Source organism: Hemitrygon akajei, chromosome 10 (genome assembly GCF_048418815.1).
Source record: "Hemitrygon akajei chromosome 10, sHemAka1.3, whole genome shotgun sequence".
Taxonomy (NCBI): Eukaryota; Metazoa; Chordata; class Chondrichthyes; order Myliobatiformes; family Dasyatidae; genus Hemitrygon; species Hemitrygon akajei.
This window is the reverse complement of record NC_133133.1, coordinates 148,300,298-148,328,003: the sequence shown is the minus strand read 5'-3', so window position 1 is coordinate 148,328,003 and position 27,706 is coordinate 148,300,298. Positions and strand designations below refer to the sequence as shown.

General features: G+C 39.0%; 2 protein-coding genes and 1 long non-coding RNA gene across 5 annotated transcripts in view; 1 reads left to right on the top strand and 2 right to left on the bottom strand.

Moving 5' to 3' along the window:
* LOC140734792 (protein kinase C and casein kinase substrate in neurons protein 2-like) overlaps positions 1-138 on the bottom strand; it is a 117,080-nt gene extending 116,942 nt beyond the window's left edge. For 2 of the 3 annotated variants that reach the window (XM_073059311.1, XM_073059313.1), the window contains exon 1: positions 13-138. The gene's annotated coding sequence lies outside the window, so the exon portion shown is untranslated. The remainder of the gene's footprint in view (positions 1-12) is intronic. The other variant, XM_073059314.1, reaches the window with a different exon arrangement.
* Positions 137-11,285, top strand: LOC140734795 (uncharacterized). Its single transcript, XR_012100622.1, has 3 exons — positions 137-524; positions 3,767-3,859; positions 10,245-11,285. It is a non-coding gene; the product is annotated as an uncharacterized lncRNA (long non-coding RNA).
* Positions 4,563-25,245, bottom strand: snrpb2 (small nuclear ribonucleoprotein polypeptide B2). Its single transcript, XM_073059320.1, has 7 exons — positions 25,190-25,245; positions 20,394-20,484; positions 14,591-14,763; positions 12,927-13,061; positions 11,667-11,726; positions 9,852-9,940; positions 4,563-6,925 (listed from the first exon to the last, which is right to left on the bottom strand). The coding sequence occupies exons 2-7, from the start codon at positions 20,455-20,457 to the stop codon at positions 6,766-6,768; spliced, it is 681 nt and encodes a 226-aa protein (XP_072915421.1). The 5' UTR covers positions 20,458-20,484; positions 25,190-25,245; the 3' UTR covers positions 4,563-6,765.
* Positions 25,246-27,706: the final 2,461 nt, after the last annotated feature.

Here is a 27,706-nt window from a genome sequence, read left to right as displayed (position 1 = left end):
TCCAAAGCTTACCTTGAGGTATTGCCGTACCTACGCTGCGCTTGCCCCTCAATCACCAGCTGACTGACCCGACCGTTTCCTCCCCGGGCTCAATCCGCTCGGCACCGCGCAAGCGCGTCAACCCCGCCCCGCGCGTGCCTGCTCTCAGGCGCGCCCCCGCCCCCAGTGAACTCAACGCTAGGCGGCTGCTGCTGCTACACACATTCCTCTGGACGCTGGGAAACACTAACAAGAATTATGCTGTAAATCCAAGCAACACACAGAAAATGCTGGAGGAACTCAGCATTCTCCTGTCCTGCTGAAGAGTCTCGGCCCGAAACGTCGACTGTACTCTTTTTTTCCATAGGTGCTGCCTGGCCTGCTGAATTCCTCCAGCGTGTTACTGGGAAACACTGCCAAATTTCCGGGAGTTCTTTCACTAGGTGACCTGTGTCAGTATTAGTGCGGGATGAAGGAATTACCAATCAACTCCCCGCTGTGCTCTACATGGGAGTACAACAACACTATCCCTTAATCTGCAGCAGGTAAAGCACTACAGAAGGGAGGCGTGGGCGAAGAGTAAACATAGCGACAAAGGGAGCCGCAAACTGCCGGTCCTTTTATGTCTGGAGTAACATCGGAATGCTAGCACGAACACGAGAAAATTTGCAGATGTGTGTTGCACCAGAAAGCTTGCTGTTGGCAAGTTCTGGGTCATTTTTATAGTAAAACATCTTAAGACACAAAAACTCATTTTCGGGATCTGGGTGTCACTGTCACGGGGAACATTTATCGTCCATTCCTATCGCTCTTCAGAAGATGTTGCCTTGAACCATTTCTTTTGGTGGCAGTATCCCTGCAACACTATTTGGTAATGAGTCCCAGAATTTAGACCCAACAGTAATTAAGAAACGATAATATAATTCCAAGAGAGGACTATGTACAGATTAAGAAGAAAATTTGAAATTGAGGTGTTCCCATTTACCTGAAACTTATCTCCCACCTAAAGAGAGGTTGAGTTTGATTTTTGAAAGTGGTGATAAACCAGGGGCATTTGGTCCTGCCCATGTTGCAACAGTAATTGGATAATGCGTTCAATTCAGGACACCCACATAAAGAGCACTTCCAACAGTTTTGGATGAAACTGTGAAGCCAGATGATCAAACAATATCAATAATGAGAGACTGTAGTGACACTGGAGATTCTTCAATAGTTTTTGAGTGGAGAAGCTTAAAGGGAATAAAGGTAGTGGTGTGTCAAGGATCATGGTAAGTAATAAGGTGAATAAAGGTGAACAGCAGAACAATCAATAACCAATGGCACTTAGGGTAATTACAGTACTAAAATGCCACATTAAGAATTATTAATGTTGAGTTGTTACTTCTTAGTCTTTATTATTTTGATCAGGAAACAGTCTTAATGAGGTTAGGAGGACGTGATAGGCACAGTGCCAGGCTACATATTATACTGTGTGTAAGACTACCTGTAAACTAAATAGTTTGTATCAAATTCTTTGTATATTCTTAAAGCAAAGGTAGTTGGATAACCAAGGAGGTGAAAAGTTACTGAATCAGGAATGCAAACTGGAGGTTATAATCAAGTCAAGGTTATAAGTGGTGGAGCAGCTCAAGGATTGAACACGTACAAACAAATAAGTTAGGAGCAGGAGTATGTTTAAAAGGAATGTGCAGTAAACAGAGTTGAGCAATTCCACAACAAATGAATAACATCTCCAATCTACTGATTTGCAATTCCTTAATCTAATCCCACAGCCTTTGCTACACCACATTGAATTGAAAATTGGCTTATGTGATGACGGAAACTTACTCTTGTAGCCACAGAATTTGTAGTCAATTTGGTTGAGATTCTCATCATCAGTTACCCCAAAATGATTAATGGTGGTGATCCAACATAAAAAATTATTGAATTTCAATGGGCAATTCTTGTTGAAAATGGTCAATGCCTGACACTACTGTGATGCAACTGTTATTTGTAACTCATCAGCTCTAGGCTAAGTGTGGAGTTAGTCTTATTTTCATATTTACTTTTGGAGATCACAGGGGATCAACTGGCCCATCAAGACCATGCAAACTCTCAAAGCAATCCCCTTTCCTCCACCTATACCCACTATTTTTTTCCTAGTCTTCCATTCATGCCCATTAACAGTGCCTAATTCCCCAACCATCTATCTACACCAGGAATAATTTATGGTAGCCAATTAAACTACCAACCAGCTGATCTTTATGAGGAAAGTGCAGCTCCCAGGAGAAACCTATACAATCACAGGAAGAACATTGCGACTTCATACAAACAGCACAAAGATCGGGATAAAGTCTGCATTGTTAGGAGTTGTGAGACAGCAGTAATACGTAATGAATTACTACACTGCCGTGTCTTGCTGCTTGCGAGCATGAACTGCTTTATTTTCTAAGGATCCTACACACTTCGTGTCCGAAATTAACTTTCTTGACATACATTTGGACCAAGGCTGTGATGAGGTCAGCAGCCCAGTGGTTTTGGTGAAATCTAAACTAGGCATCAGCAAGTAGGATTCTGACAAGTGCTGCTTGATGATATTATTGATGGGTTTTCATCACTTTGCTGATGAGAGTATATATTCTGGGTGGTAAATAACCAATCTGAATTTGTCCCTTTTTTGTGAAGTGGACAATCTATCACATTGTTGCACAGAATGCCAGTGCTGCAATTGTAGTTCAGTATGAATAGAGTTAATACTTGGAATATTATGTACAATTCTGGTCTCCTTGCCAAAATATTGAGGAAAGCCAGCAAATATTGCACCAGAACACAGTGGTTGCAGCACTAAACACATCTAAATTTGAATTTGTTATGAAGTGAAATGTGGGAACATACTGAAGGGTCACTGAATCTATGACTGTAACTTTAACAGTCGTATTGTAATTTACAAAAAGCTGTTTTGAAATAAATCATTCATAAACAGACAAAATCTGAGAGTCCAGTCCTGCTGAAGGATCTCGGCCCAAACCATCGACTGTACTCTTTTCTATCGATGCTGCCTGGCCTGCTGAGTTCCTCCAGCATTTTATGAGTGTAGGCTAAAGGGCTAGTTAGTTTCTTCCAACAGTACTATTTAACAGACAGGCATTACCAACAAGAGATCTTAATTTTTTAAAAAATTCACATACAACTGACATAAGCAGTTAAGATCATGGTTGATGACCAAAATAAAGGATCGTAATAGTTGAATAGGTCATAACTTGCTGCCAATAGCAAGGCAGTTTTCCTCGTCTTTAAAAAAAGTAAGTTTTCTGGATCCACAATGTCAAATTGCTGTGAGGTCATTATCAAAAATGCAAAACCACTTAAAAAATATTCACTGCACCTCCGATCTTAGCCAGCTCTCAAAGACTATGAATGGTGTTAAATATCTCTTAACATTCAAACATTTTAATTGATAAAAAAAAAGAAAACATTAAAAATGTCAGATATTGAAAGAATAAAACACATTAAGACAAAATAATTGAAACATTTTTAAAAAATTACTTGTACTTGCCCTTCTTCACCACAGCAGTTCCTCTCCATTCAATGAACAAATTAGCTATTCCTGCAACAGCTCTAACTTGACACAGGTTCAATAGGTAGACTCCCTGGCATCACTGGTGAAACAGTCCATTGTTAGAGTATAATCAGGAAATATTCAGTATGAGAAACAATCCAATGTTGAAGTCCAGCCAGAAATTCCCTGTAATGATTGGTCAGTACTGGAACACACCTTCTAATGTTCCAATCTTCCTGTTGCTTGCAGAGGATGACTTCCGATAATTTTGGATGAAACTGATAGCAATTCCCCACAAGTCCTCGACAAAGATTTAAAGACACTTCAAAAGCATCACTAATTGTAAGTTGAAAAGTACTTTTTACAGATTTTGTTCTAACACAATAATCTATTATATATGGTTGAATTTATACATTATTTAAACCATATTTCACAGCTTAATGTGAATTTTAAGTCAGGCTCCACAGAGTACATTTGCACCACCCTAACTCTTTTAACTCCTTAAGTTCAGTTAGCCCCACATTGACAAAGCTGATAGCGATAAACAGCAGACTGTCGAAAAAAAAATCAGAAAAATAGCACTGACGGACTAACAGGTATGAATAGCAACAGGAAAATAAAGGCATCTGAGTGTGAAATATAGACAAAATCTGAACTGTACAACCTGTACTGATCTTTGTGCTTTCTAATTCAGCAGCTTAAACAAAAAAAAATTAAGATTCACTGACTCATGCTTTGAACAGAATATGCAAGTAAATCTGCAACATTAATTACATTTTTAAGCCAGTAACATTAAAACTGCTAATATTTGTAAGGAATAACAAAATTAATCTAAATATACTTCAGTATAGTATAAAGCTATCAAAATTTAATTATTGATCCAAGCAAGGTTCTCTCAATTATTCCAGATTAGGAATTATGATGGCAAAGATGCCCTCTCAAACTCCATGACCACCCAAGATGAAGTTTTCCACACTACCCAAGTTGCCTTGTATCTTCTTTCCAGGCTTTTAAAAACATTTAAAACTTGAGCTGATCACTAATTATTGCAAAACAAACTTTAATGATATTTGCTTAGGAATCATTTATTTCACAAATGCCATCAACTCTTTTATTCATTTCTTCTGTAGTACTTAAAGAACAAGGGAGAGGTCCTGGTTGAGAACTCAACAGATTCATTTGAAGTAATTTTTGGATTTTTCTATCCAATGCAATTTAGTTTCTTATTCTTCAGTAAGCTTCTTTACAGGGATTAATCTCAATTTTCTGAAGACTTTTCCAACACACATCTTCTGACAACAGAATTTATTCAGGACTCATAAAAGATGGCTACACAATTCATCATCTTATTACTGACCAGCAAGGGTGAGACAATTAACCAGAATTTAAATTTATTTCACCTATAACTACTTATACTCAACCTAGGTTAGTTTTATCTACCACTAATCTTAGTTGTTTTGGGCAAGAAGTTTCAAAAATAGAAATTAGAATGAAAATCAGTTAAATCAAGGTAGTAGTATTTAGTTTATGTGAATAGGATATGGAAGTATCAGATGATATGTGCAAATTCAATGGCAGGTGTCTTATTCCTGCTATCTCCAACAAATTACCTTCAAACAGATTTAAATCCACTATGTCAGTTACATTGTTTTTAAAGATAGATTTAAAAGTCCAAGCATTAATCATTGGAACATCCCAATCAGCCATCTTCTCTGTTCCCTCCTCCACAAATCTCTAGGACTTATCCCTTTTCTACTTTGCTATTTTGTATCTCTTCAGTTCCCAAAATTTGCTCAAAATTTTAACCAGTAGATGATTTAACTGCCTTCATTCAGAAATGTATTAATTGGCTTCTGCATGTCCAAATGCTTCATCTTCAAAGGCCTTCCATGATGCTCCTGCCATTAAGTAGTCTGCTCACTGATTTCTAATCAGTTACTCTGGAGATGGTCAGAAAAATAATTATCAACCCTACTGAAGCATGAATATGGGAAGTTAAATTCTGTTTTGTCAAAATAATCCCATTTTGTAACTTATCTAGCAGACCCCCCCCCCCCCCATTGTTTACTGACAGTAACAAACTATTTTTGGAGTCAATCAGAGGGCACAGAAATAGGCCCTTCAACCTGATGATTCCATCAAGGACCCAACTATAGTAATCCCATTTAATTCTCCCCATATGCCCATCAACTCTTCTTCCACGTCCCATCGATTCTACTGCTCATCTGTATACTGTAGGCAGATTAGTGACAATTCATCTTTCACGCCCTAGAGTTATATAGCATAGAAACATACCATTCGGCAAAAAGTGTAGATTGACATTTTGGGTCATGACCCTGCACCTGCATCAGGCCCAGTCCACTTATAACTTTTGCCTCCACAGATGCTGGTTGACCAGCTGAGTTCTTCCAGCAAGCTGTTTTCTTTCCAGATTCCAACATCCGCCATCTCTTTTGTCTTGTAAAAACAATCCTGCCCCGCCCCCCAATTAATCCCTGTCTTTTCAAGTGATCATTAATCCTATCCCTCAGAATTTTCAATATTAACTTCCCTACTACTACTGTTAGCCTCCCAGGCTTTTTCCTACTGGCCTTCTTAAATAAGAGTTTATTTTCTGCCAAAGTCATTCTTCCTTATTTATCAAACATTTAAAGTAAAACTTATTGAGCCCACACTAATTAATTCTGATCATGCTTAGCTGACAATTAAAATATTCCATCTATTCCTCAGTAACATTCATTGAGCAAATCCCACCTTTAAATTAGTTATACAGCTTCTCAATTGTCTTCCAAATTTGCCAGTTTAAATTTATCCATCAGCTCCAGGTCCTCCTCACATACATGTCTTATCTGATTAATACATAACTTAGATCAGTAATACTTAGGTGCTGGAACAGGTTATTTGGACAGTTATGAAATTAACACATTAAGAGAACACATGCAAATTATCTTTTTCAAAATCTACAATTTTAATTAATCAGAGCTCAGAGTTTTAATTTTCCTAGGAATTAACTTTTATTCTGAAAAAGTTATTGGAAAACACCATTTATTATATAAAAACAACCAGTCTCTAGGCATTCTCCGATGTCTGCAGCCACCATCAAATCTGCAGGAAAATTAACCATACAGAAGGCACAATGAAGAATGCAATCATTGTGACAAGTCCACAATTATCCAAGAAGTTGTGTGGGTCTTTTTGAGTAAGGGGCCAACATACTGTACACCAGGTTTACTCCCGTGACCTCAGGGTTATTTCTTGGCATAAGTGATCTTCATTGCATGTGATGGTGTAATTCTGAATCCCTGCAATGCGTCACGAGCAGCCCCAGCTTGTCCTTCATTTTCAAATTCCACAAATGCTATGTCATGGCGGCCTGGCACCAAACGTACTTCTTTGAAGCCTGGAAATCTAGATAGTAAAATAAAAGTAATTTAGTACAGGTATTACAAATGTTTTGAACACTAAAGATTGATTTATTAGAATTAAGTTGATGAGGAGCTAATCAACTTAATGCTTAAAGTGGAACTACTCAGTAAGAATTATTAAGCAGTTGCTGAATGATGATTCTGTCAACTGCTGGATATCTTTGAGCTCCAAATAGTGAGAGGTAAATATGAAAACCAAGAGAAGCTTTATCATACACAAATTAGATCATTTAATCTGAACATTCTGCATCATATTACAGAAAGAAAAAAGAAAACACTGCAACTGATTATTAACTGCATTCAATAGTGCTGAAAATTTCTGGTATAAATTGTAGATATCTGCATTTAGTGGCTCATTCAGTAAGTGTCACCAATCCTTCCTGAGTTTCACTGAAGAATCAAAAATTCCTGGCATATTACTAAGGCACAATTCTCATTTAGTCAACCCAAACATTAGCGAAATCTTGCAATTGGTAGAATCCAGTTCTGCCCCTCAATAGGTACATTCTCTATTTCTCCATTTTCTTAAGTCAATTTATAAAGGAGAACAGAGCGGCACAGATGAGGGCACTGGCTGGTACAGCCAGTAATTATAGCCTAACTCTAATTACTCCAGCAATGACTTCCAAGTCAGTGATGTCATCCTAAAGATATTCTAACAATTCCAGGATACAGACCTAGCAGTTATGAGGCAATAACAATATATTTCCAAGTTAGGATGGTGCAAGATTTTAGTGAATCATGCAGGTGGTTAAGACTCTCAGGAATTATCTGGCTTTGAATGTGATAATGCCTCCACTAAACACTCCAATCTTGTGTGTATCACTCTGAGATTAACACTGATCACTACCAGTGTGGGTGTTATGTCCTTTGCTGCTCTCAATTCCTCCCATTATTTTCAACATGGAGAAGTACAGATTCATCAGCTGACAGACAGACGATAAGTAGTAACCAGGAGGATGCTTCCTTGCCAGTGTCTGATGTGATGCTATGAGATTTCATGGGGCAAACGGACTCCCAAGACCAACTCTTGTAAACTAATGTGCAATCTCCCCTTGGTATGTCCTGTTCATGAATTGCCTTGGCATGACTGTAAAGGACAATTTTTTAAAAATGTAAACATGTCAGATTGATGCATGAGTCATCTATGGGGCAGCTCATCTAACTAAAATGTTAGCTTCAAGTGTTCACTAAGAAATGCACTGCGATTGCTTAGACTTGGATTCACTTTGAAAAACTGTTGAAATGTTGAAATGTTGAAAAACTCCACAGCTTGACTATAATGAATTAATTGTTTTCTGGACAAACAGAATTTTTAAATGTATTAACTGCTTCTACCCAATGGATTATCAACTTCAGGAATTAAATCATTGGACTGCAGGCATGAATTTTAAAACCCACATTGTGCATCACACATCATTCTAAATCTTTTTAGCAACCCTCTGACATTCCAGTTAGGATAATAATACTGTTGTTTCCCAAAGTCCCAGGCTAATGATCTAGATATCAAGACAAAATGGTTAATTCATTTAAGATAATCTGGAGAAAAAGTAGTGAGCAATGAAACTGCTGAAAGGCCAACACTACAAAAAAGCCATCTCCAAAACAATCAGACCATCTCTATAAAAATTATTTCTACCTCACAAAAGCCAGATAATTACCATTCCTAACCACAGCCTTTTCTCATTCAATGGTAATACTACTAGTAAATTTCCACTTTCAGTAACCATTTACCATATATGAACTAGGCTAGCCGCACAAGTCCTGCCACTATAAGATAGTACTCTAGGGCAAGTAGCTCAATGCCCAGCTCTCCAAAACATTTTCTACAAGAGTTATGCCAAGATCCTGATCAAATACTCTCCTAAATCAAAGAAGCCCATTTGATTGGAAGCCCATCCTCAATCTTCAACATTCATCCTCTTTGTCAATAATGGTTGCACTATGCTCCAACTCCAAAATGAACTCCAGTAACTCACCAAAGTTTCTTCCCATTCTCCACCAAAAGCTGTGACCTCAACTACCTACAAGGGGAGAGGCAACTAGTTCATGCACTTTTACTATTTGTAAGATATGACGTCCACCCCCCCCCCCCCCCGAATAAAAAATTTGACTCAAATATATTAGTGCTAATAGGTCCAAATCCTGGAATTCCAACCAGATAGCTATATTGGAGTACCCACAACAAATAGGAATTCAAGATGGCAGGCTACTACAATCATCGCAATGATGGCCCTGCCAGCAACATCCATATCCATTCTCCTGAAGTTTGTTAATTCAGGAGAAAAACACCAGCAATATTACAATAGAAAAATAAATTGCACAAACTTTGTCATCATTTTGAATGACAACTTAAATGCAGTGTTGTCTTCCTGTTTACTACAGTGAAGCAAGTAATAAACAGTTTTAAAACAAAAAGCCAATCATCAGGCTGCCTAGTTGATGTACTTTCCAATAAACTATTTCAAAGTAAAAAAAGTTAACAATTGGAAAATATAATTTTTTGTCTTTTGAAACTGCTTCTATTACTGATCACAGAGTATACCTATGTATTCAGGGACAAATGCAATGGAAACAACTGGAACCAGCTGAACTATAAGAGTAGCTAAGTACTAAGGTATCCTTTTGGTCTGGAGTCTGTATTCCCAGTAGCTCATCAGTTTCACAGATGTACTCGGGTGGAGATTATGGTGCAGCTCATTTTCAATTAAGTTATTAAAAAAACATTCCATTTCAACTTCTCAGAGCTCTTGCAGGGAAACAATACATACCCTCCCAAGTAAATCTAAGTTACATTTATAAGTAAATTAAATAGGGATTTGAAAACCAACATCCATGTCATTTAATACAGTAATACATAAAATCATTTAGGTAATGTTCATACAATTTTCCCCCCAATTTCTACTTACTGATTGAACAGCATAGATAACATCATCTCATTAGTTTCTTCAGGCAAGTTGGTGAGAAACAGAATATAGTTGGGTGGATTGTCTGGTACCTTTGAGGAAAATAAGATGGAAATATAATTAAAAGTACAATTCAGGTCAAAAAGTGAATTGGATTGGCAAAAAAATCAACTTAATGTACTGTTTAGGAAACCTTAAAAACTAAGGATTTATGACAAATATGTAACAAGCTTTATTACATAAACCTTTAAAAGGAGAGTTACAGTAGAACAATGAACATTAACGACGCTTGATGAAAGAACAAAGTTTGGTGGCAATGCAAAGACAGGCACCTTGTGAGGAGGACATGTTGGTTATAAAGGACTGACCATATTGTTCATATATCTGATGTAACAGTCCCAAAACAGGCTCTGTTCAAAACTCAAGGATGTGCTAAAAGCCCTCACTAAGAAATGCCACAGCTCTACACACCATCCTTACACATCTGGAGAAGACGAATACTTACGTGAGAATGCTGTTCTTGGACACCATTAATTCTCTCCAGGCTCTATAAGAAGCTCAGGGAGCTCGGCTTTCACCCTGCCTGGTGCAGATCGATGCTGGACTTGCTGTCAGATTGCTGGCAGGTGGTAATAGTGGGCTCCTTCACGTCTGCCCCTCTGAACCTCAACACAGGTGTCCCTCAGGGTTGTATACTAAGCCCCCTCCTTTACTCTCTATATACCCATGACTGTGTCACCACCCACAGCTCCAATCTGCTAATTAAATTTGCTGATAACTCTATACTGATTGGCCCAATCTCAAATAATAATGAGGCAGCCTACAGACAAGAAGTCATCACCCTGACACAATGGTGTCAAGAAAACAGCCTCTCCCTTAACGTCGCAAAAACAAAGTTCTGGTTGTGGACTAGAGGAGGAATGGAGACAGGCTAACCCCTATATATATATCCATGGATCTGGGGTTGAGAGGGTGAACAGCTTTAAGTTCCTCGGCATAAACATCACCGAGGATCTCACGTGGTCTGTACATACCAGCTGTGTGGTGAAAAAGGCCCAGTGACACTTTCAGACGGTTGAAGAAATTTGGTATGGCCCCCAAATTCTAAGTACTTTCTATAGGGGCAAGATTGAGAGCATCCTAACTGGCTGCATCAATGCCTGGTATGGGAACTGTACTTCCTTCAATCGCAGGACTTCACAGAGAGTGGCGCGGACAGCCCAGCACATCTGTAAATGTGAACTTCCCACTATTCAGGATATTTACAAAGACAGGTGTGTAAAAAGGGCCTGAAGGATCATTGGAGACCAGAGTCACCCCAACCACAAACTGTTCCACCTGCTACCATCTGGGAAATGGTACCGCAGCATAAAAGCCAGGACCAACAGGCTCCGGGACAACTTCTTTCACCAGACCATCAGACTGCTTAACTCATGCTGACGCTACTATATTTCTATGTTATATTGTCTATCCAGTTGTACGTAATATTTATTAATAAATTACTACAATTGCACATTTGAATGATGTAAAGATTTTTACTCATGTATTTGAAGGATGCAAATAATAAAGTCAATTCAATTCAATGCAATAACTCCAGAGACTCCTTGGAGCCCAACTCACACTGGTCAAAGTAGGAACTGAAAGTCCCTAATACATGCATTGGAAGCTCAGAGGTCCTAGATACATGGCTGTGTCAGGTACTGTTGACAAGGGAACTGCAGAAAACTTGCAATCTATTTCCAAATGCCTTTGTAAGATCAGTATCTAAGCTGATTATCAAGTACTGCAATTATAACAGATATTTTATTCAAAGCATACCTGTTGAGCTGTAGAAGAGGTTGTTTGGTTAGAGTTTGCAGTTGTTGTCTGTGTTGTTGCCTAAAATTAAAGAGATATTGACTTGAAATGAAAAATATGAAAAACTTCTAATCTTTCAAACCACATCTTGCCAACAACCTGAAATTGCTTATCATTTTAATCCAAGCTAAAACAACTAATCAAAGCTTACAATTTTAATTACTGCCTATAATCATCAAGCTAAATAGTCTCTTTAATACAATCCACAAAACACTGGATTGACATGATCAATTGTGACCGGGATTTAATATTTACTTTTAAAAATTTTTTAAATCTTGTTAGCATACATAAATCGTCTGGTGCAGGTTTTAAGTACATCAAGAGATAATACTGGCAGGAATACGGTTTACATAAAGAGCACAATGAACAAGGGAACAAACAATTCATAAGTATTGAAACAATTTTATTTCAAAATCAAAATAGGCTTTAATTGAACTGTGGAATGTTTTTAACATTATGAATGAAGAAGGTACTGTCACAATTGATAACTAATATGGTAAAATCCCAAATGTTTTCATGCAATGTTAGGGAGCATTTGCTACAAGGTCATATTTGATTCAAAGAAACAATAAATGGCTATTCCAAAATGATAATTCCCAAACTCTGCAAAGTGAGTTGTTTTGTAAGAAAATGGCTTAGGAGACAAGCATTTTTTCAACTCCTGAAAAGTCAGCAGCTGCCTAACCTTCAAATTGGCATATAAAGGTGTAACCTAAAATTTCTTCCAGATTACAATATTAAATAAAGACCATTCTGTCACGTTTTATTTCTGATAAGCAAATCAAAAACCTACAGATGCTGGAAATATGAAATGGAAAAAAAATAAATTGTTGGAAACACTCAATGGGTAAGGCAGCATCTGTGGCAATAGTGCTATATCTCTTAACAAAAATGCTGCCTGACCTACTAAGTATTCCCAGCATTTTCTGTTTCTATGTGTTCTAATCAGTGAAAAAAGTTTAGATTGAAAGTACATCAAGACTGTAAGTTTAAACATCAGCCTTGTTCTATTATTGTTTCTTTCTCAAACACAAAATACTTTAGTACTTGTCTTTGCTTTCAGATTTATTTTGTTGACAGGCTTTTCTAGATATGCCATAAACAATAAGGTATAAAAACAATTACTGCCAAATCACACCATTCCCATGAACTAAAAGTCAAAAGCAAACAAAATAAGAGTGAATTTTTAAAAATGTTGCGAGATATAAGACATGTTTTTACCTGATTAGCCTTTTTGTTTGCAGCTATTTGCTCTTGTGTTTTGGCCTTTTTCTTTTCTTTTTTCTTTTCTTTATCTGCAAAAGTGCCCCTCATTTTTGATACAAGGTCCGAGTCAGTTTTTGCATACTGAATGCGCTGTAAATAATACAAACAAATAAGCACGTTTCAGTAAATACATCATTGGGATATAAAGGTGAATACCTCCAGGCTATGTTCCTCATGCGATGAATTTATAGTTCACCTCCATCAGTATTTTATTTTTTTAAACAATTAAAAACACTAACAGTTCTACGCTAATCTGGGAATTCACAAGGATTGAAAAATAGTATGTCAGATTTAAATTCAGGTTCCCCATCAGAACGGCAACTGTAGAGACATTATTTAGAAATGCAAAATATACTTTCCTTCATAAAATAAAAACTTTTTGAAACAAAGTTGACAAATCCCAAATGAATATTAAATTGTGTTAAAAACATTTTCCCCATTTTCCATCTGCAAAAAACTAAAATAATTAAATACTAGCCATTAGGCTACTGTGTCAAAATAACATAATTAGTATATTGTGCACTATTAAAGTAACCTCATCCTAAATGTGAGTGCTTCTTAGCATTATCTTCTCAAATGGAATTTGGGATTAACATTAAATGTGGACACATTAAAAGCTACACTAGACTACAGGACTGCGTAAAGTGCACAAAAACAGTGTAGGCATTACAATAAATAATAAAAAAGGACAATAGGGCAAGGTGTCAGTCCAGGCTCTGAGTATTGAGGAGTCTGATAGCTTGGGGGAAGAAACTGTTACATAGTCTGGTTGTGAGAGCCTGAATACTTCGGAGCCTTTTCCCGGGTGGCAGGAGGAAGAAGAGATTGTATGAGGGGTGCATGTGGTCCTTCATAATGCTGTTTCCTTTGTGGATGCAGCGTGTAGTGTAAATGTCCGTGATGGCAGGAAGAGAGACCCCGATGATCTTCTCAGCTATTACAGTTTTACAATTTAAAAAAAGCTGCCTAGGTGGAACACTGAACTCTTAGTAAATTTGATTGAACTAAGTTTTAAATCTGTGTTTTAAAGTTATTTAATTGTAATGGCTGGTCACATCAATTAACATCATCAATTTTTGGTCACATTACAATCAGCCCCTTAGCAAAAATGCTGTACGAGAGATTTGACCCCTTACTGTATTTGATTAATTAGATCTGAAAACATTACATCAATACCATGCTGGTGAACAAAATAATGGACTTGGAACATTCGGCCACTCTCATCTCATGACTGGGAGAATCTGCTACAAGCCAGTCATTTGTGCTCCACCCACAACACAGGAGAAAATGGGAGAGCTGGCAAATAGGATTAACTACTCAAAGATCCAGATTAACATGTGACTGACAGTATTTTCTTAACCTTTTATCTGCGTGGCTAATAGTCCAAACACATTTTAAATGTTGACAAATGTCAAGCAATGGTTCTTGGGGAAGTTAGTTACAAATTCTCAAATGCAAGAAAAAAATTAACGACAAAGCTGCAAACTACATGCTGGTTAAAGGGATTAATGTGGTCAGGAACCTGATTCTCAGCATCAATAGAGTCTGCCAAGGGGAATCTCTGTGCTTTATGACTAATATACTTATTTTACACTTTTATGCACTTACATCCAACTTACCATGGGTTTACCATAAAATGGAAATCCTTGTAACTGTCGTAAAGCACTTGTTGCACAAGTTATCTCTTTGAATATCACAAAAGCTTGTCCTCTCATTTTCATAGTCTTTAACGCTACAATATCAATAATTTGACCAAACTGAGAAAACAAGGCATATAATGCTCTCTTCAACTCTGCAGAGAAAAACAAAAGCAAACGTTAATTTTATGTTTGTCCTTTATGCATGTATATGATAACAGAAAATAATTTTCCATCATTAAATAACCACCACTGAACAATTTTATTTAAGCAGGACTATCAATTTTAAATAGTACAAATGATTCAAAAATATACTGTTACTGATTTCATTATATATAACTTAAATTTTATATGTAAAACAAAATTGGATTAACATTAGTTGCAAAATATTAATCTAGCAAGCATGTATTAATTAACAAACAAAAAATAAAGAATGATTCATTAGTAATTGAGTCAACAATATGGGTCTAAGACTAACTCAACAGCTAGAATGCCTCACACCCCAGAAGGCACAACCCACCTTCTTAGTCTGACTCCTTCCCCTTTCCTTTCCAGTCCTCATGAAGGGACTTGGCCTGAAACGTCGACTGTGTACTCTTTTCCATAAACGCTACCTGGCCTGCTGAGTTCCTCAAGCATTTTGTGTGTGAAAGCTTGAGTTTAAACCACATCATTTACTATAAACATTCCAACCATGGAATCCATTGGTTTTCCTCTTAAAGAGGGAAAACATGAGGGGAGATTGAAAACTAAAAAGGCAGCAGTAGAAGGATGAGTGGGAGAAATTTCCCAAATGTGGGACTGAGGTAGCTTTATTGAGTTAAAAGACAAAATGCTAGAATCAGGGAAATGACTAAGAGATTAGGTTTGTGATAATAATTCCAAGAATTTAGCTGAAAATGGTGCAATGTGGTATAAATGGGAAAAGAACAAATTATTTCACTGTCCCATTATTATAAAACATAATAAATGTAATAATGAAATTCGCAATTTCTGCCCCTGTAAAACAGCTGTACTTTCTGTTGTGATACTAAGTTCATTGAATGGTCGCTGATCTCATGGCACTGGTCTGATAAAGGTCACTGACCTAAAACACAACTTTGATCTCTCCACAGATGCTGCCTACTCTGCCCAATATTTGTGTATTTTCCATTTCACTTTAGATTTCTAATATTTCCAGTATTAGTCTTGTTCTTTTTAAAAACATTCAAGCTTCCCAATGATTGTTGATAAGATCCCTATGGATCCCACACAAGGCAAAAATAAACATACTTAGGAGGTAAACTCTGATGTTGACACTCCTTACCATACAGGAAAAAAAGGCAAGTGTTGTTTTCTAAAAAAGTCTCTCAATGGACAAACATTTTCCACTCAAGTTAGGCAGCACAGTGCTGCAACAGATAAACCTTCTGCCTTACAACTCTAGCAACCCTCGTTCAATTCTCACTTACAGGACTGTGTGGGGCATTTGTTCATTTTCCGTGGCTACAAGCAGGCACTGAGACAAAGACCGCCGATCCCAGTGGTCAATGATTGAAGTTGGCAACCCCCACCCCTCCCTCCTCCTCCTCACAGGTCAGTGAGTCCCGGAAACAGAGATCCGTGTGGTTGAAGCTTAAGATTGAATTCCAAAGTCAGCAAGCCCAAAAATTGAGGCCCAATATTAGCATGTCTGGAAGACAAGAGGCCTAATGCCTGCAAGTGTACAGGTCTTGGCCAGGGATAAACACACAGGTCAGCCAATCTTGGGGTCAAAAGCCTGCGCAAGTCCTGAGTTGGAGGCCCAGAATTCAAAGTGATCAGCGAGTCCTGGGGTCAATACCGAAGGTTGAAGCCCAATGGTCAAGGCCCTTTGGATGGGAGTGAGGGGTTGGAAGTCGAAGGCCCAATGTCTGCAAGTCCAGGCCAGAGATTAGAGGTTGGAAGCCCAGAGAAAGCCTGCCCTGGGGTTGGAGAGCTGTCTGTTCATTTGATTAGGTGATGAATGAGGCAGAAAAGGGTCTATTTTTGTTTATGCTGTTGTTGCTATGATGTTCTGCTGAAAACTATGGACATGCTATGTTGGTACCGGAATGCATGGCAGTACTTGAGGACTGTAGCCAGCACATCCTTACATTGTATTGGTTGTTCACACAAACAACGCATTTAACTGTACGTTTCCAATATACTTGTGTTAAATAAATGAATCTGAATCTTAAGAAACATGACACATTTCTTCCATCAACTGCCAATGTCACTTTCAAGAACAGGACCATGAGATTGTTGCCAGTTACACAAATGAGACAGAAACAGACACAGACCACGTTGTGCTCTCAGGGCTGATGCACCCAGTCCATATATGGACTGCATTACGACATTGTCATTCATTATCAAAATTTACGGCCAACAATTTTGCAGATTCAACATCGTTAGCAAACTACATGGTTACAAAATTTTAAATTTGATTACTGTCTTGTAATCCATGTTATGAAAGAAAAAGTTCAAAATAAAACCTTAACCTGGAACATTTAATTTTGTTATTCAGATTTACTCGGCATTAGCCACTCAACCATCTTTCACCATACAACTCCCAAACAATTTGGGCAGCACCATTTAATACGACATTTGTAACCTCATTTTTTAAATATAAAATGTTTACTGAAGGTTCAATGTCCAAAATCTGGCATTTTCAGGACTAGACTGTGCCAGATTTCAGATTTTCCTGAGTTTCTGACCAAATTAAAATGAAGTTTTTTTTGCCCTTATCGTATGTATATTCTTCCTGTTACCTACTTCCAGTACTTTGGACTGTGTCAGGTCATCTCAAACTGGGATTTAAAACAGCATGCTATACTGTTACGTACCCCGTAATTGGGTGTCTTACCAGCAAAGATAGAAGTGTCCGTTGGAGTCTGGTGGTACTATTTTCAACAGTGTTTATTAGTAAAAATATACAAATCAATATCAATGCAAATATACAGATAATACACATTAGCGATACTAAACCTAAAAGTGTGGGTATAATAATAATCAATGATAAACAAGCTCTATCGTTGTCTAGGGGATAATGAATTGTCACATGGAAATATAAAGTTCAGTTCAGTTCATGCAGGCTGAGGTAGTTGTTGGTCGATGTGTTGTAATTGTTGGAGAGAGAGAGAGAGAGAGGGTGATCAAACAGTGACAGCTATTGTCTTTCAAACCTTCCTTTACGATCTTAATCCGTCGATGTGTTGTTGTGGCCATTCAAGCATGACCCCTCTGTCCTTTAGCTAGACTGTTCTTCCGTGGTGGACTCGTCACCCAGGCAAGGGTGGACACACACACAAGCCCCCACCGGCCTTGCTATAAACACTGAGAGTTAAAATTGACCGATCCTTCGTTCGGTCTCTGATGCCCCACACTTTCTCGTGGGTTTCTGATGCTCACTAGTGTGTCTCCTGGTGCGTCTGAGGGGTGTCACCCCAGACCTCACTTTTATCCCCACTCATGGGGTCTCAGGTGTCAATCAGGTCTGAATGACTTAACCCATCAAACCAGCCCACTCTGGCTGTCCACTGAGGAATTTTAATGAGCAGGATGGTACCACATAAACAGCCCTCTCCGCAGCCATAAGTCTTTCGGGAGTCATAACATGGTGGATAAACATAACTCTCTCTCAAGCTGTTATCAGTAACAGATGTCCTGGCATGTTTTCTTTTGTCTCTCTTACTCTCTCGTTAGCAGCATCGAAATAGTAACAGTTTGCGATTCTCCAAAAGGGGGGGGGGGGGGGGCATGGGCAAATCTGCACCCTTCTGCCCATCAGAGTTGTTCATCCTTCATAACAATACTTAAAGTAATGAAGCCAGAAAATCTAGGGGCTGATTGAACTTCCAGAAATAGTCTGCCTTCAAATAATTCTAGTTTATTCTCCTTCATGAATGTTATTGACCATATCTCTTCTTTGTAATTTGATGGTCACAGTCACATTAATGGAGAAGAAAACAGATTTTAAAGAGTCTTTAATTCTCAAATGACAGGAGAGGGATGAGATGACAAATGGTTTGTATCCCATTTTCTTCCTTATTCCACTGATGAAAAACACAGGATTATAAAGGATATTAAGGAACCACAGATTTTTTTGAAAGTACTCCCACAAATAGAGAGTTTTAGGGTTTCTGTTTTGTTCTAACTTTTTAAATACTCGATGAGAGACATTGATCATGTGGATAGTCAGAGGCTTTTTCCCAGGGCTGAAATGGCTGCCACAAGAGGGCACAGGTTTAAGGTGCTTGGGAGTAGGTATAGAGGAGATGTCAGGGGTAAGTTTTTTTTACGTAGAGATGGTGAACGCGTGGAATGGGCTGCTGGCAAAGGTAGGATACAATAGGGTCTTTTAAGAGACTTTTGGATAGGTACATAGAGCTTAGAAAAATAGAGGGCTATGTGTAACCCTAGTAATTTCTAAGGTAGGGACACGTTTGGCACAATTTTGTGGGCCTAAGGGCCTGTATTGTGCTGTAGTTTTTCTATGTTTCTATGTTTTGTTTCTACATCTAACAAAAACGGCAAATGAGATCCTTCATTCATGTGATTCTGATCTACAGAACATTCAAAAATTAACCATACTATCTCCACTATTGTCTATGCACTAATATTTAGTTTTGAGCCAGCTACCATTTCTCATTTATATTCTCAACTTTATTGACGTTATCCTCAGATACATGATTCTTTTTAATGACACCAATTTTAATTGACTATGTCTTAATATACAGTGGATTCCGGTTAATTGGGCTATCAATTAATCAGGGCAGCCGCTTATTTGGGAGAACTCTTAAAGAACATTAACTAATCAAGAAAGTAACCAAGATTCCTATTGTTTATTTGGGAGACTTTGCCACTTAGTTGTGACAGTAAACTGTTGCTGTATAGTTCTTAACTAGTGTCAGTCACTTGTACTTGTTTGGCTGTTAAGACATTACACCATGCTTGCAGCAGACAGTTTTAAAATTACATATTATGTTATCCATTTGGGCCAACAGATGCAGAATCAAAAATCAGTGCTTTTTGACATTTTTTTTATTTTGACTTTTAAAAAATGTTCAGACCCTTGCCAAAATGTCATGAAAAGATTGGACACTAGCCAAAAAAATTAACCTACTGGACCAAATTAAAAGCCAACTGCCTAACACCATTCACCAATTTATTTTTGAATTATGACATTACTTTATTCAGAAAATCAATAAAGGCAGTCCATTATCCGCACTCGGTGCCTGCACTTTGTTCATTTAAAGTCAATCAAAAGAATACTGCAGGGTACACTGGATGAATTCCTCCATTGATAACTATCAGGAACTAATACACAGTTTTATAGTACTTTGGTAATATTCTAAATTGTTCTGTTTTTTATTTAAATATAAAATTTATTTAGTTAAATGGTAGTTCGTCTTTTTTTTAAACCTTTTAAAAATATTTCTATGAAAATTCAGCTAATTGGGGCAGTCGCTTAATTGGGCCGAAATGTACAGGTCACAATGTGTCCCAATTATCCCCAATCCACTGTATAAATATAATGTAAGAGGCCAAGTTGTCAAATAAATACTTTACAAAATGGTCATATAATTGGTAATTCCTCAAGCTTCATTTCATTAATGGTAACAAGAAATGGTTAGCTTTTAGCCAAACTAAGCAGGTCTGCTCTGATCAACGGTACCTACTGTAACTACCTCATGATTTTCACTAATTTTTGATCATTCAAACACAGATAGATAATTGGGATACAGGCAAGCAAGTTAGTAGTTAAGAAATTTTCACAACCACTTACCTTCTTTTTTTACTTTATCGTTGATATTGTTAATATAAATTGTCTGATTAGGTCGGATATCCATGACCTTTGTCTTCAAGTTAATTCAAATCTTAGGTTTAAAAAGAAATTTTATTAAAATTAGCAAGTTCGGGCATAGCCCAGGAGAAAGACTTAACAATTTTAGGCAAAAGACAAAAATAATTGTAAAGTATTTATCACCTAGTCTTAGGATCACTGTCAGTGTAGTAGAAACAGAATCAGCATTTTACTTAACAGCTTAGCCCACCCTTAAATATTTCCCTTGTCCTATCCATTCCTTTCCCACTCCCTCTGCAATTTAAAGCTACTTTATCTCTTTTCTTTCCCAATTCTGACAAATTGTCTGTGACCTGCCTGAAACATTAACTGTTTTTCCAAATTGCTGCCTAACAAGCTGAGTGTTTCACGTGTTTGTGTTTTTTCTTGGGTTATCTTACACTCTTTTGAGAAAGAACAATTCCAAATATTTGGTCAATCTAGACTTAAATTTCATTTCCACTGTTTGCTGTTTAATTTTTAGTGGGTGTTCTTTCAAGGTCTTTGACAAGGTTCCACATGGGAGGTTGGTCAAGAAGGTTAAGTCGCTTGGCTTTCAGAATGAGGTAGAAAATTGGATTACACATTGGCTTCGCAGTAGAAGCCAGAGAGTGGTAGTAAATGGTTCTCTCTCTGACTGGAGGACTGTGACAAGTGGTGTGCTGCAGGGATTAGTGGTGAGTCATCTACTCTATATCAACAGTGGATGATAGTGTGGTAAACTGGATTAGCAAATTTGCAGATGACACCAATTCGACAGCAAGGAAGGTTATCAAAGCGTGTGCAAACCATGGTAGGGCTTACATGGTGAACAGTAGGGCACTGCAGAGAACAGTAAAACAGAGGGAAAAGAGCAGGAATAAACGAGACCTTTTCTGGGTGGCTGCCCATGATTGCTGTTGTTCTGCAAACATTGGTGTTGGTACCTCTTCTTTTCTTGTTATATGTCAATGATTTGGATGATGGAATTGATGACTTTGTGGCCAAGTTTGCAGATAATAGGTGGACAGGTAGGTAGTGTCAAGGAAGCAGAGAGTCTGCAGAAGAATTTAAGACAATTTGGGAGAATGGACAAAGATGTGACAGATGGAATATAGTGTAGGGAAGTGCACAGTCATGCACTTTGGCAGAAGGAATAAAGGTGTAAACTGTTTTCTAAATGGGGAGAAAATTCAAAATTCAGGAGGTGCAAAGGGACTTGGGAGTCGTCGTGCAGAATTCCCTAAAACTTAACTTGCAGTTTGAGTCAGTGGTATGGAAGACAAATGAAATGTTAGCATTCATTGCAAGTGGACTAGAATATAGATAGATAGATAGATAGATAGATAGATACTTTATTCATCCCCATGGGGAAATTCAACTTTTTTTCTAATGTCCCATACACTTGTTGTAGCAAAACTAATTACATACAATACTTAACTCAGTAAAAAAAAAATGATATGCATCTAAATCACTATCTCAAAAAGCATTAATAATAGCTTTTAAAAAGTTCTTAAGTCCTGGCGGTTGAATTGTAAAGCCTAATGGCATTGGGGAGTATTGACCTCTTCATCCTGTCTGAGGAGCATTGCATCGATAGCAACCTGTCGCTGAAACTGCTTCTCTGTCTCTGGATGGTGCTATGTAGAGGATGTTCAGAGTTTTCCATAATTGACCGTAGCCTACTCAGCGCCCTTCACTCTGCTACCGATGTTAAACTCTCCAGTACTTTGCCCACGACAGAGCCCGCCTTCCTTACCAGCTTATTAAGACGTGAGGCGTCCCTCTTCTTAATGCTTCCTCCCCAACACGCCACCACAAAGAAGAGGGCGCTCTCCACAACTGACCTATAGAACATCTTCAGCATCTCACTACAGACATTGAATGACGCCAACCTTCTAAGGAAGTACAGTCGACTCTGTGCCTTCCTGCACAAGGCATCTGTGTTGGCAGTCCAGTCTAGCTTCTCGTCTAACTGTACTCCCAGATACTTGTAGGTCTTAACCTGCTCCACACATTCTCCATTAATGATCACTGGCTCCATATGAGGCCTAGATCTCCTAAAGTCCACCACCATCTCCTTGGTCTTGGTGATATTGGTGATAAGGATATCATGCTGAGGTTTAATAAGGCAATGATGAGACCACACTTCTGAGCAGTTTTGGGCCCCTTAGCTAAGAAAAGTTGTGCTAACATTGGACAGGGTCCAAAGGAGGTTTAGAAGAGTAATTCAGGGAATGAAAGGTTTAACTTATGAGGAGCAATTGATGGCTCTGGGCCTGTACTCACTGCAGTTTAGAAGAATGAGGAGGCATCTCACTGAAACCTATCGAATATTGAAATACCTAGATAAAGTGGACATGGGAGGATGTTTTCTACAATGGGGGAGTCTAGGACCAGAGGGCACAGACTCAGAATACAAGGACGTCCCTTTAGAACAGATGAGGAAGAGGAATTTCTTTAGGCAGAGGGCGGTGAATCTGTGGAATTTATTGCCACAAACGGCTGTGTAGGCCAAGTAATTAAGTATATTTAAAGCAGAGGTTGACAAATTCCTGATTAGTCAGGATATCAAAGATTACGCAGGAGAATGGGATTTAGAGGGATAATAAATCAGCCATGATAGAATGGTGGAGCAGACAATAGGTCGAATCACCTAATTCAGCTCCTATGTTTTATTTAAGAGAAATTTGGATATGTACGTGGATGGGAGAGGTATGGTCCGGGTGCAGGTTGATGGGGCTCCGCAGAATAATAGTTTGGCATTGACTAGATGGGCCAAAGGGCCTGTTTCTGAGCTGCAGTGTTCCATGACTCTCTGGAAAATGCACTCACTCATCTGTTATTCACTAGACTTTGCCACTAGCCAGCTAAATCCTTTCAGCATTTAATCTCTACTGAACAAAAAAATTCCTATGGGACTTGACAGGGTCAAAACAAAGTTGAAGTTGAAGATTTCTCTGGCTAGGATCAGAGGGTAACTTTTAAAATAAGAGCAACCATTCTGGACCATCCAGATGGTGGCAAATCTTTGCGATTCACTGCCCAAGAAAGCTGTGAAGACACTGAAGGAGGATATGGATATTTGTTCAGGAAATGACAATCAGAAAGATTAGTCACAATGTTAAATGGCAGAATAGACTAAATTGCCTAGTCCATATTCTCATGTTCTTCAACCTATCACAGGTCCTTTGTCCCTTTTCTCTTAAATTTAACACTCATAATCTCAAATTTTCCCAGTATGATGAAGAATATCAACCTAAAATGCATTAGCCTCTTCTCTCTGTCCACAGACATTGTCTGACTTGCCTTGTATTTTTAGCATTTTCAATTAGAACATAAAATTGTAGGTTAAGCCATTGATAGGATCATAGCTGATGTGTTAAATGGCTGTTTCTTCTGTGTCAGGTCCCCTGATCGTTCAAAGATATATCCACATTCCCTGAAACGCACCCAATGAACTAGCATCCACAACCCTCCAAAGAAAGAACTCTAGAGTTGTAACTCACTTCAATTTTAAATGATTCGCCCCTAATCTAAAAACTATGCTCCCTTTTCAAGACTCCCAAGCCAGTGGAAAACATCTCAGATCTACTCCATCATGTCCCCTTTGAATTTTATGTGTTTCAGTAACATTATCATTTAGTCTCCCACAGAATATGGACTTGATTTCTTCATCCAAAATACCAGAAGACCATAGGAGCAGAATTAGACCAGTCAGCCCATCAAGTGTGCTCTGCCATTCCATCATGCCTAATTTATTATCCTTCAACTCCTTTTTTCCTACCTTCTACCCATAACATTTGGCACCCTTACTAAACAAGAACCTAGCAGCCCCGGTTTAAAATATACCCAAGGACTTGGCTTACACAGCTGCCTGGGCAATGAATTCCACAGTATCAGCACCCCTTAGCTAAAGAAATCTCTGTTCTAAATGGACATCTCTCTATCTGAGGCAATGATCTCTGGCCCCAGACTCCCCCACTATAGGAAACATCCTCTAAGCGTCCACTCTATCTAGGCCTTTCAACATTCAATAAATTTGAATGAGAAGCCCGCTCATTCTTCTAAACTCCAGTGAGAGCAGTCCCACAGCCATCAAACACTCCTCGTACATTAACTCTTTCATTCTCGGAATCATTCTCCTCTTGACCCTTTACAATGCCGACAAATTCTTTCTTATATAAGGGGCCAAAACAGCTCTCAATAACCAACACACACAAAATGCTGGTGGAACACAGCATTTTGTGTGTGTTGTTGTTTGAATTTCCAGGATCTGCAGATTTCCTCGTGTTTGCTCTCAATAACCAAGTGCGGTCTGACCAATTCCTTATCAAGCCTCAGAATTACATCCTTACTTTTATATTCTAGCCCTATCGAAATGAATGCCAACATTGCATTTGCCTTTCTTGCCACCGACTCAACGTGCAAGTGAAATCCATAAGTCAGCCCTCCTATCTAAGGAATTAGCCGAGTATATCATTTCGACTGCATGTAAAATCGTTGTTCTAATGCAGACGGTTCACCAGACCTTCAAACAGCCCAAACTTTCTCTGTGCGTTCTCTCAGGGGGAGATGAGAGCGGAACCGCCGACATGATCGGATGTCGCCGCTTCTCCAGCACCATTTTCCCCGTTACCGAGCCCGGGCCAACTCCTGGCTGGGATCGTGCAAACAATGAACACATTCCACCAGGAGATAGCCGTCTCAATGCTCATATAACAACCCTTTACCGATCCCTTCCCTTAAACAGAATCTACCTGCTCTCGATCCTTCCTCGCTCCGTGTGGCGCCTGTCTATGACGTCTACCATGCGCCCGCGTCCACTGACGACATCAATGTGCGCAGCGCCCTGGCCGCAGATTCATCACCGAGTAAGTCATAAACATGAGAGATTTTGCAGATGGTAGAGCTCTTGACTGAAGGATCTCGGCCCGAAACGTCGACTGTTTATTTCCCTCCTTAGATAATCCCAAATTCCTCCAGCATTTTGTGTTTGTATCCATCCTATTTTCGCCCCAGTACTTTTAGATAGATAGATACTTTATTCATCCCCATGGGGAAATTCAACTTTTTTCCAATGTCCCATACACTTGTTGTAGCAAAACTAATTACATATAATACTTAACTCAGTAAAAAATATGATATGCATCTAAATCACTATCTCAAAAAGCATTAATAATAGCTTTTAAAAAGTTCTTAAGTCCTGGCGGTAGAATTGTAAAGCCTAATGGCATTGGGGAGTATTGACCTCTTCATCCTGTCTGAGGAGCATTGCATCGATAGTAACCTGTCGCTGAAACTGCTTCTCTGTCTCTGGATGGTGCTATGTAGAGGATGTTCAGAGTTATCCATAATTGACCGTAGCCTACTCAGCGCCCTTCGCTCAGCTACCGATGCTAAACTCTCCAGTACTTTGCCCACGACAGAGCCCGCCTTCCTTACCAGCTTATTAAGACGTGAGGCGTCCCTCTTCTTAATGCTTCCTCCCCAACACGCCACCACAAAGAAGAGGGCGCTCTCCACAACTGACCTATAGAACATCTTCAGCATCTCACTACATGACATCCACTCGGTTGGACAGATCAAAGACAAGCAATTTCAGGAGATCCCTCAAACGTGCAGCAAGATCACGGCTGCTCTACATCCCACGCCATCTCATCCATTTCTCTCCACGTCTCTTCGATCCTCAAATACCTGGGGTACCAGTGGTCTCACTTTTTAAAAAAGTTATCGATAATTGCATCTCTCAGCACTAAGGATAGATATTTACAAATATTCACCTTCCTCTGAATTTCCACCGCCCTCAACCATGAGAAGCATCTACCTATAATCCACCATGCTAAACTTTAGATGACTTTTTTCCCCCTGACTTGTATAAACTAAAGAGAATAAAGCCTAGCAAATGTGATCTCAGAACATGTGACATATACGCCATTGATGAACCAGACTGGTAGATCCTCATGTCTGTGTTTTTGGTAAGGAGATCATAACTGCACACAGGGCTTAAGGTATTCTCTCTCCAAGGTCCAATCGTAAATGAAAATCAAAATTAAAGACGCAGGTGAAATATATAAGATTACAGAAAGCTCAACCTCCGACTTCTGCATTCAGAGGTTCCCACCTGCTTAAAAAGGGCATCATTCAGAATGATCGATGCCCAGAGCTTGATTACAAGTCTGGAAGTTGATCGACGAATCTGCAAGTCTGTTGGGGAAGTCCAAGGCTCAATGTCTGCAAATCAATGAATCTGCTGGAGGCCGAAGAAGATGGCCTGTCCTGGGATTAGGGGGCTGTGTGTGTGTGGGTAGGAGGGAGGAACGTAGCTTGTTTTGCTACTGTTACTTTGTCACTTGGTGTGTTCTGCTTTGTTGCATTCTGTGTTGATCTGAGCACTGTGAGCATGCTGTGTGGGCTACAGAATGACACTGGGAGGTGTTCCCAGCACACCTTTGACTGTGCTGGTTGTTAAAGCAAACAATGCATTTGAGTCCTGACGAAGGGTCTCGGCCCAAAATGTCAACAGCGCTTCTCCCTATAGATGCTGCCTAGCCTGCTGTGTTCTACCAGTATTTTGTGTGTGTTGTTGAATGCATTTCATTGTGTGTTTTGATATACATTTGATAAATAAATCTGAATCTGGTGCCCAAAAAGCAGAATGAGCTGCCCAGTAGCACCCAGGTCTACTGTAATGGAGAGGTCATGGCCAGAATTAACACCTGCCTGAACAATGACCTGGACCTACCTGCTATAATTTGCCTACCACCACAGTCTAGAGTGGACACACTCACTGGCTGCCCACTCAACTTTAGACCACCTGGAGAACAGCAATACACCTGGAGACAGTGGCTATACTTTATTAGGAGTTTGAAGAGATTTGGTATGTCAACAAATACACTCAAAAACTTCTATAGATGTACCGTGGAGAGCATTCTGACAGGCTGCATCAGTGTCTGGGGGGGGGGGGGGGCTACTGCACAGGACTGAAAGAAGCTGCAAAGGGTTGTAAATCTAGTTAGCTCCATCTTGGGCACTAGCCTACAAAGTACCCACGACATAATCAGGGAACGTTGTCTCAGAAAGGCAGCATCCATTATTAAGGACCTCCAGCACCCAGGACATGCCCTTTTCTCATTTACCACCAGGTAGAAGGTACAGAAGCCTGAAGGCACACACTCAGTGATTCGGGAACAGCTTCTTCCCCTCTGCCATCCGATTCCTAAATGGACATTGAACCCTTGGACACTACCTCACATTTTAAAAAAAATACAATATTT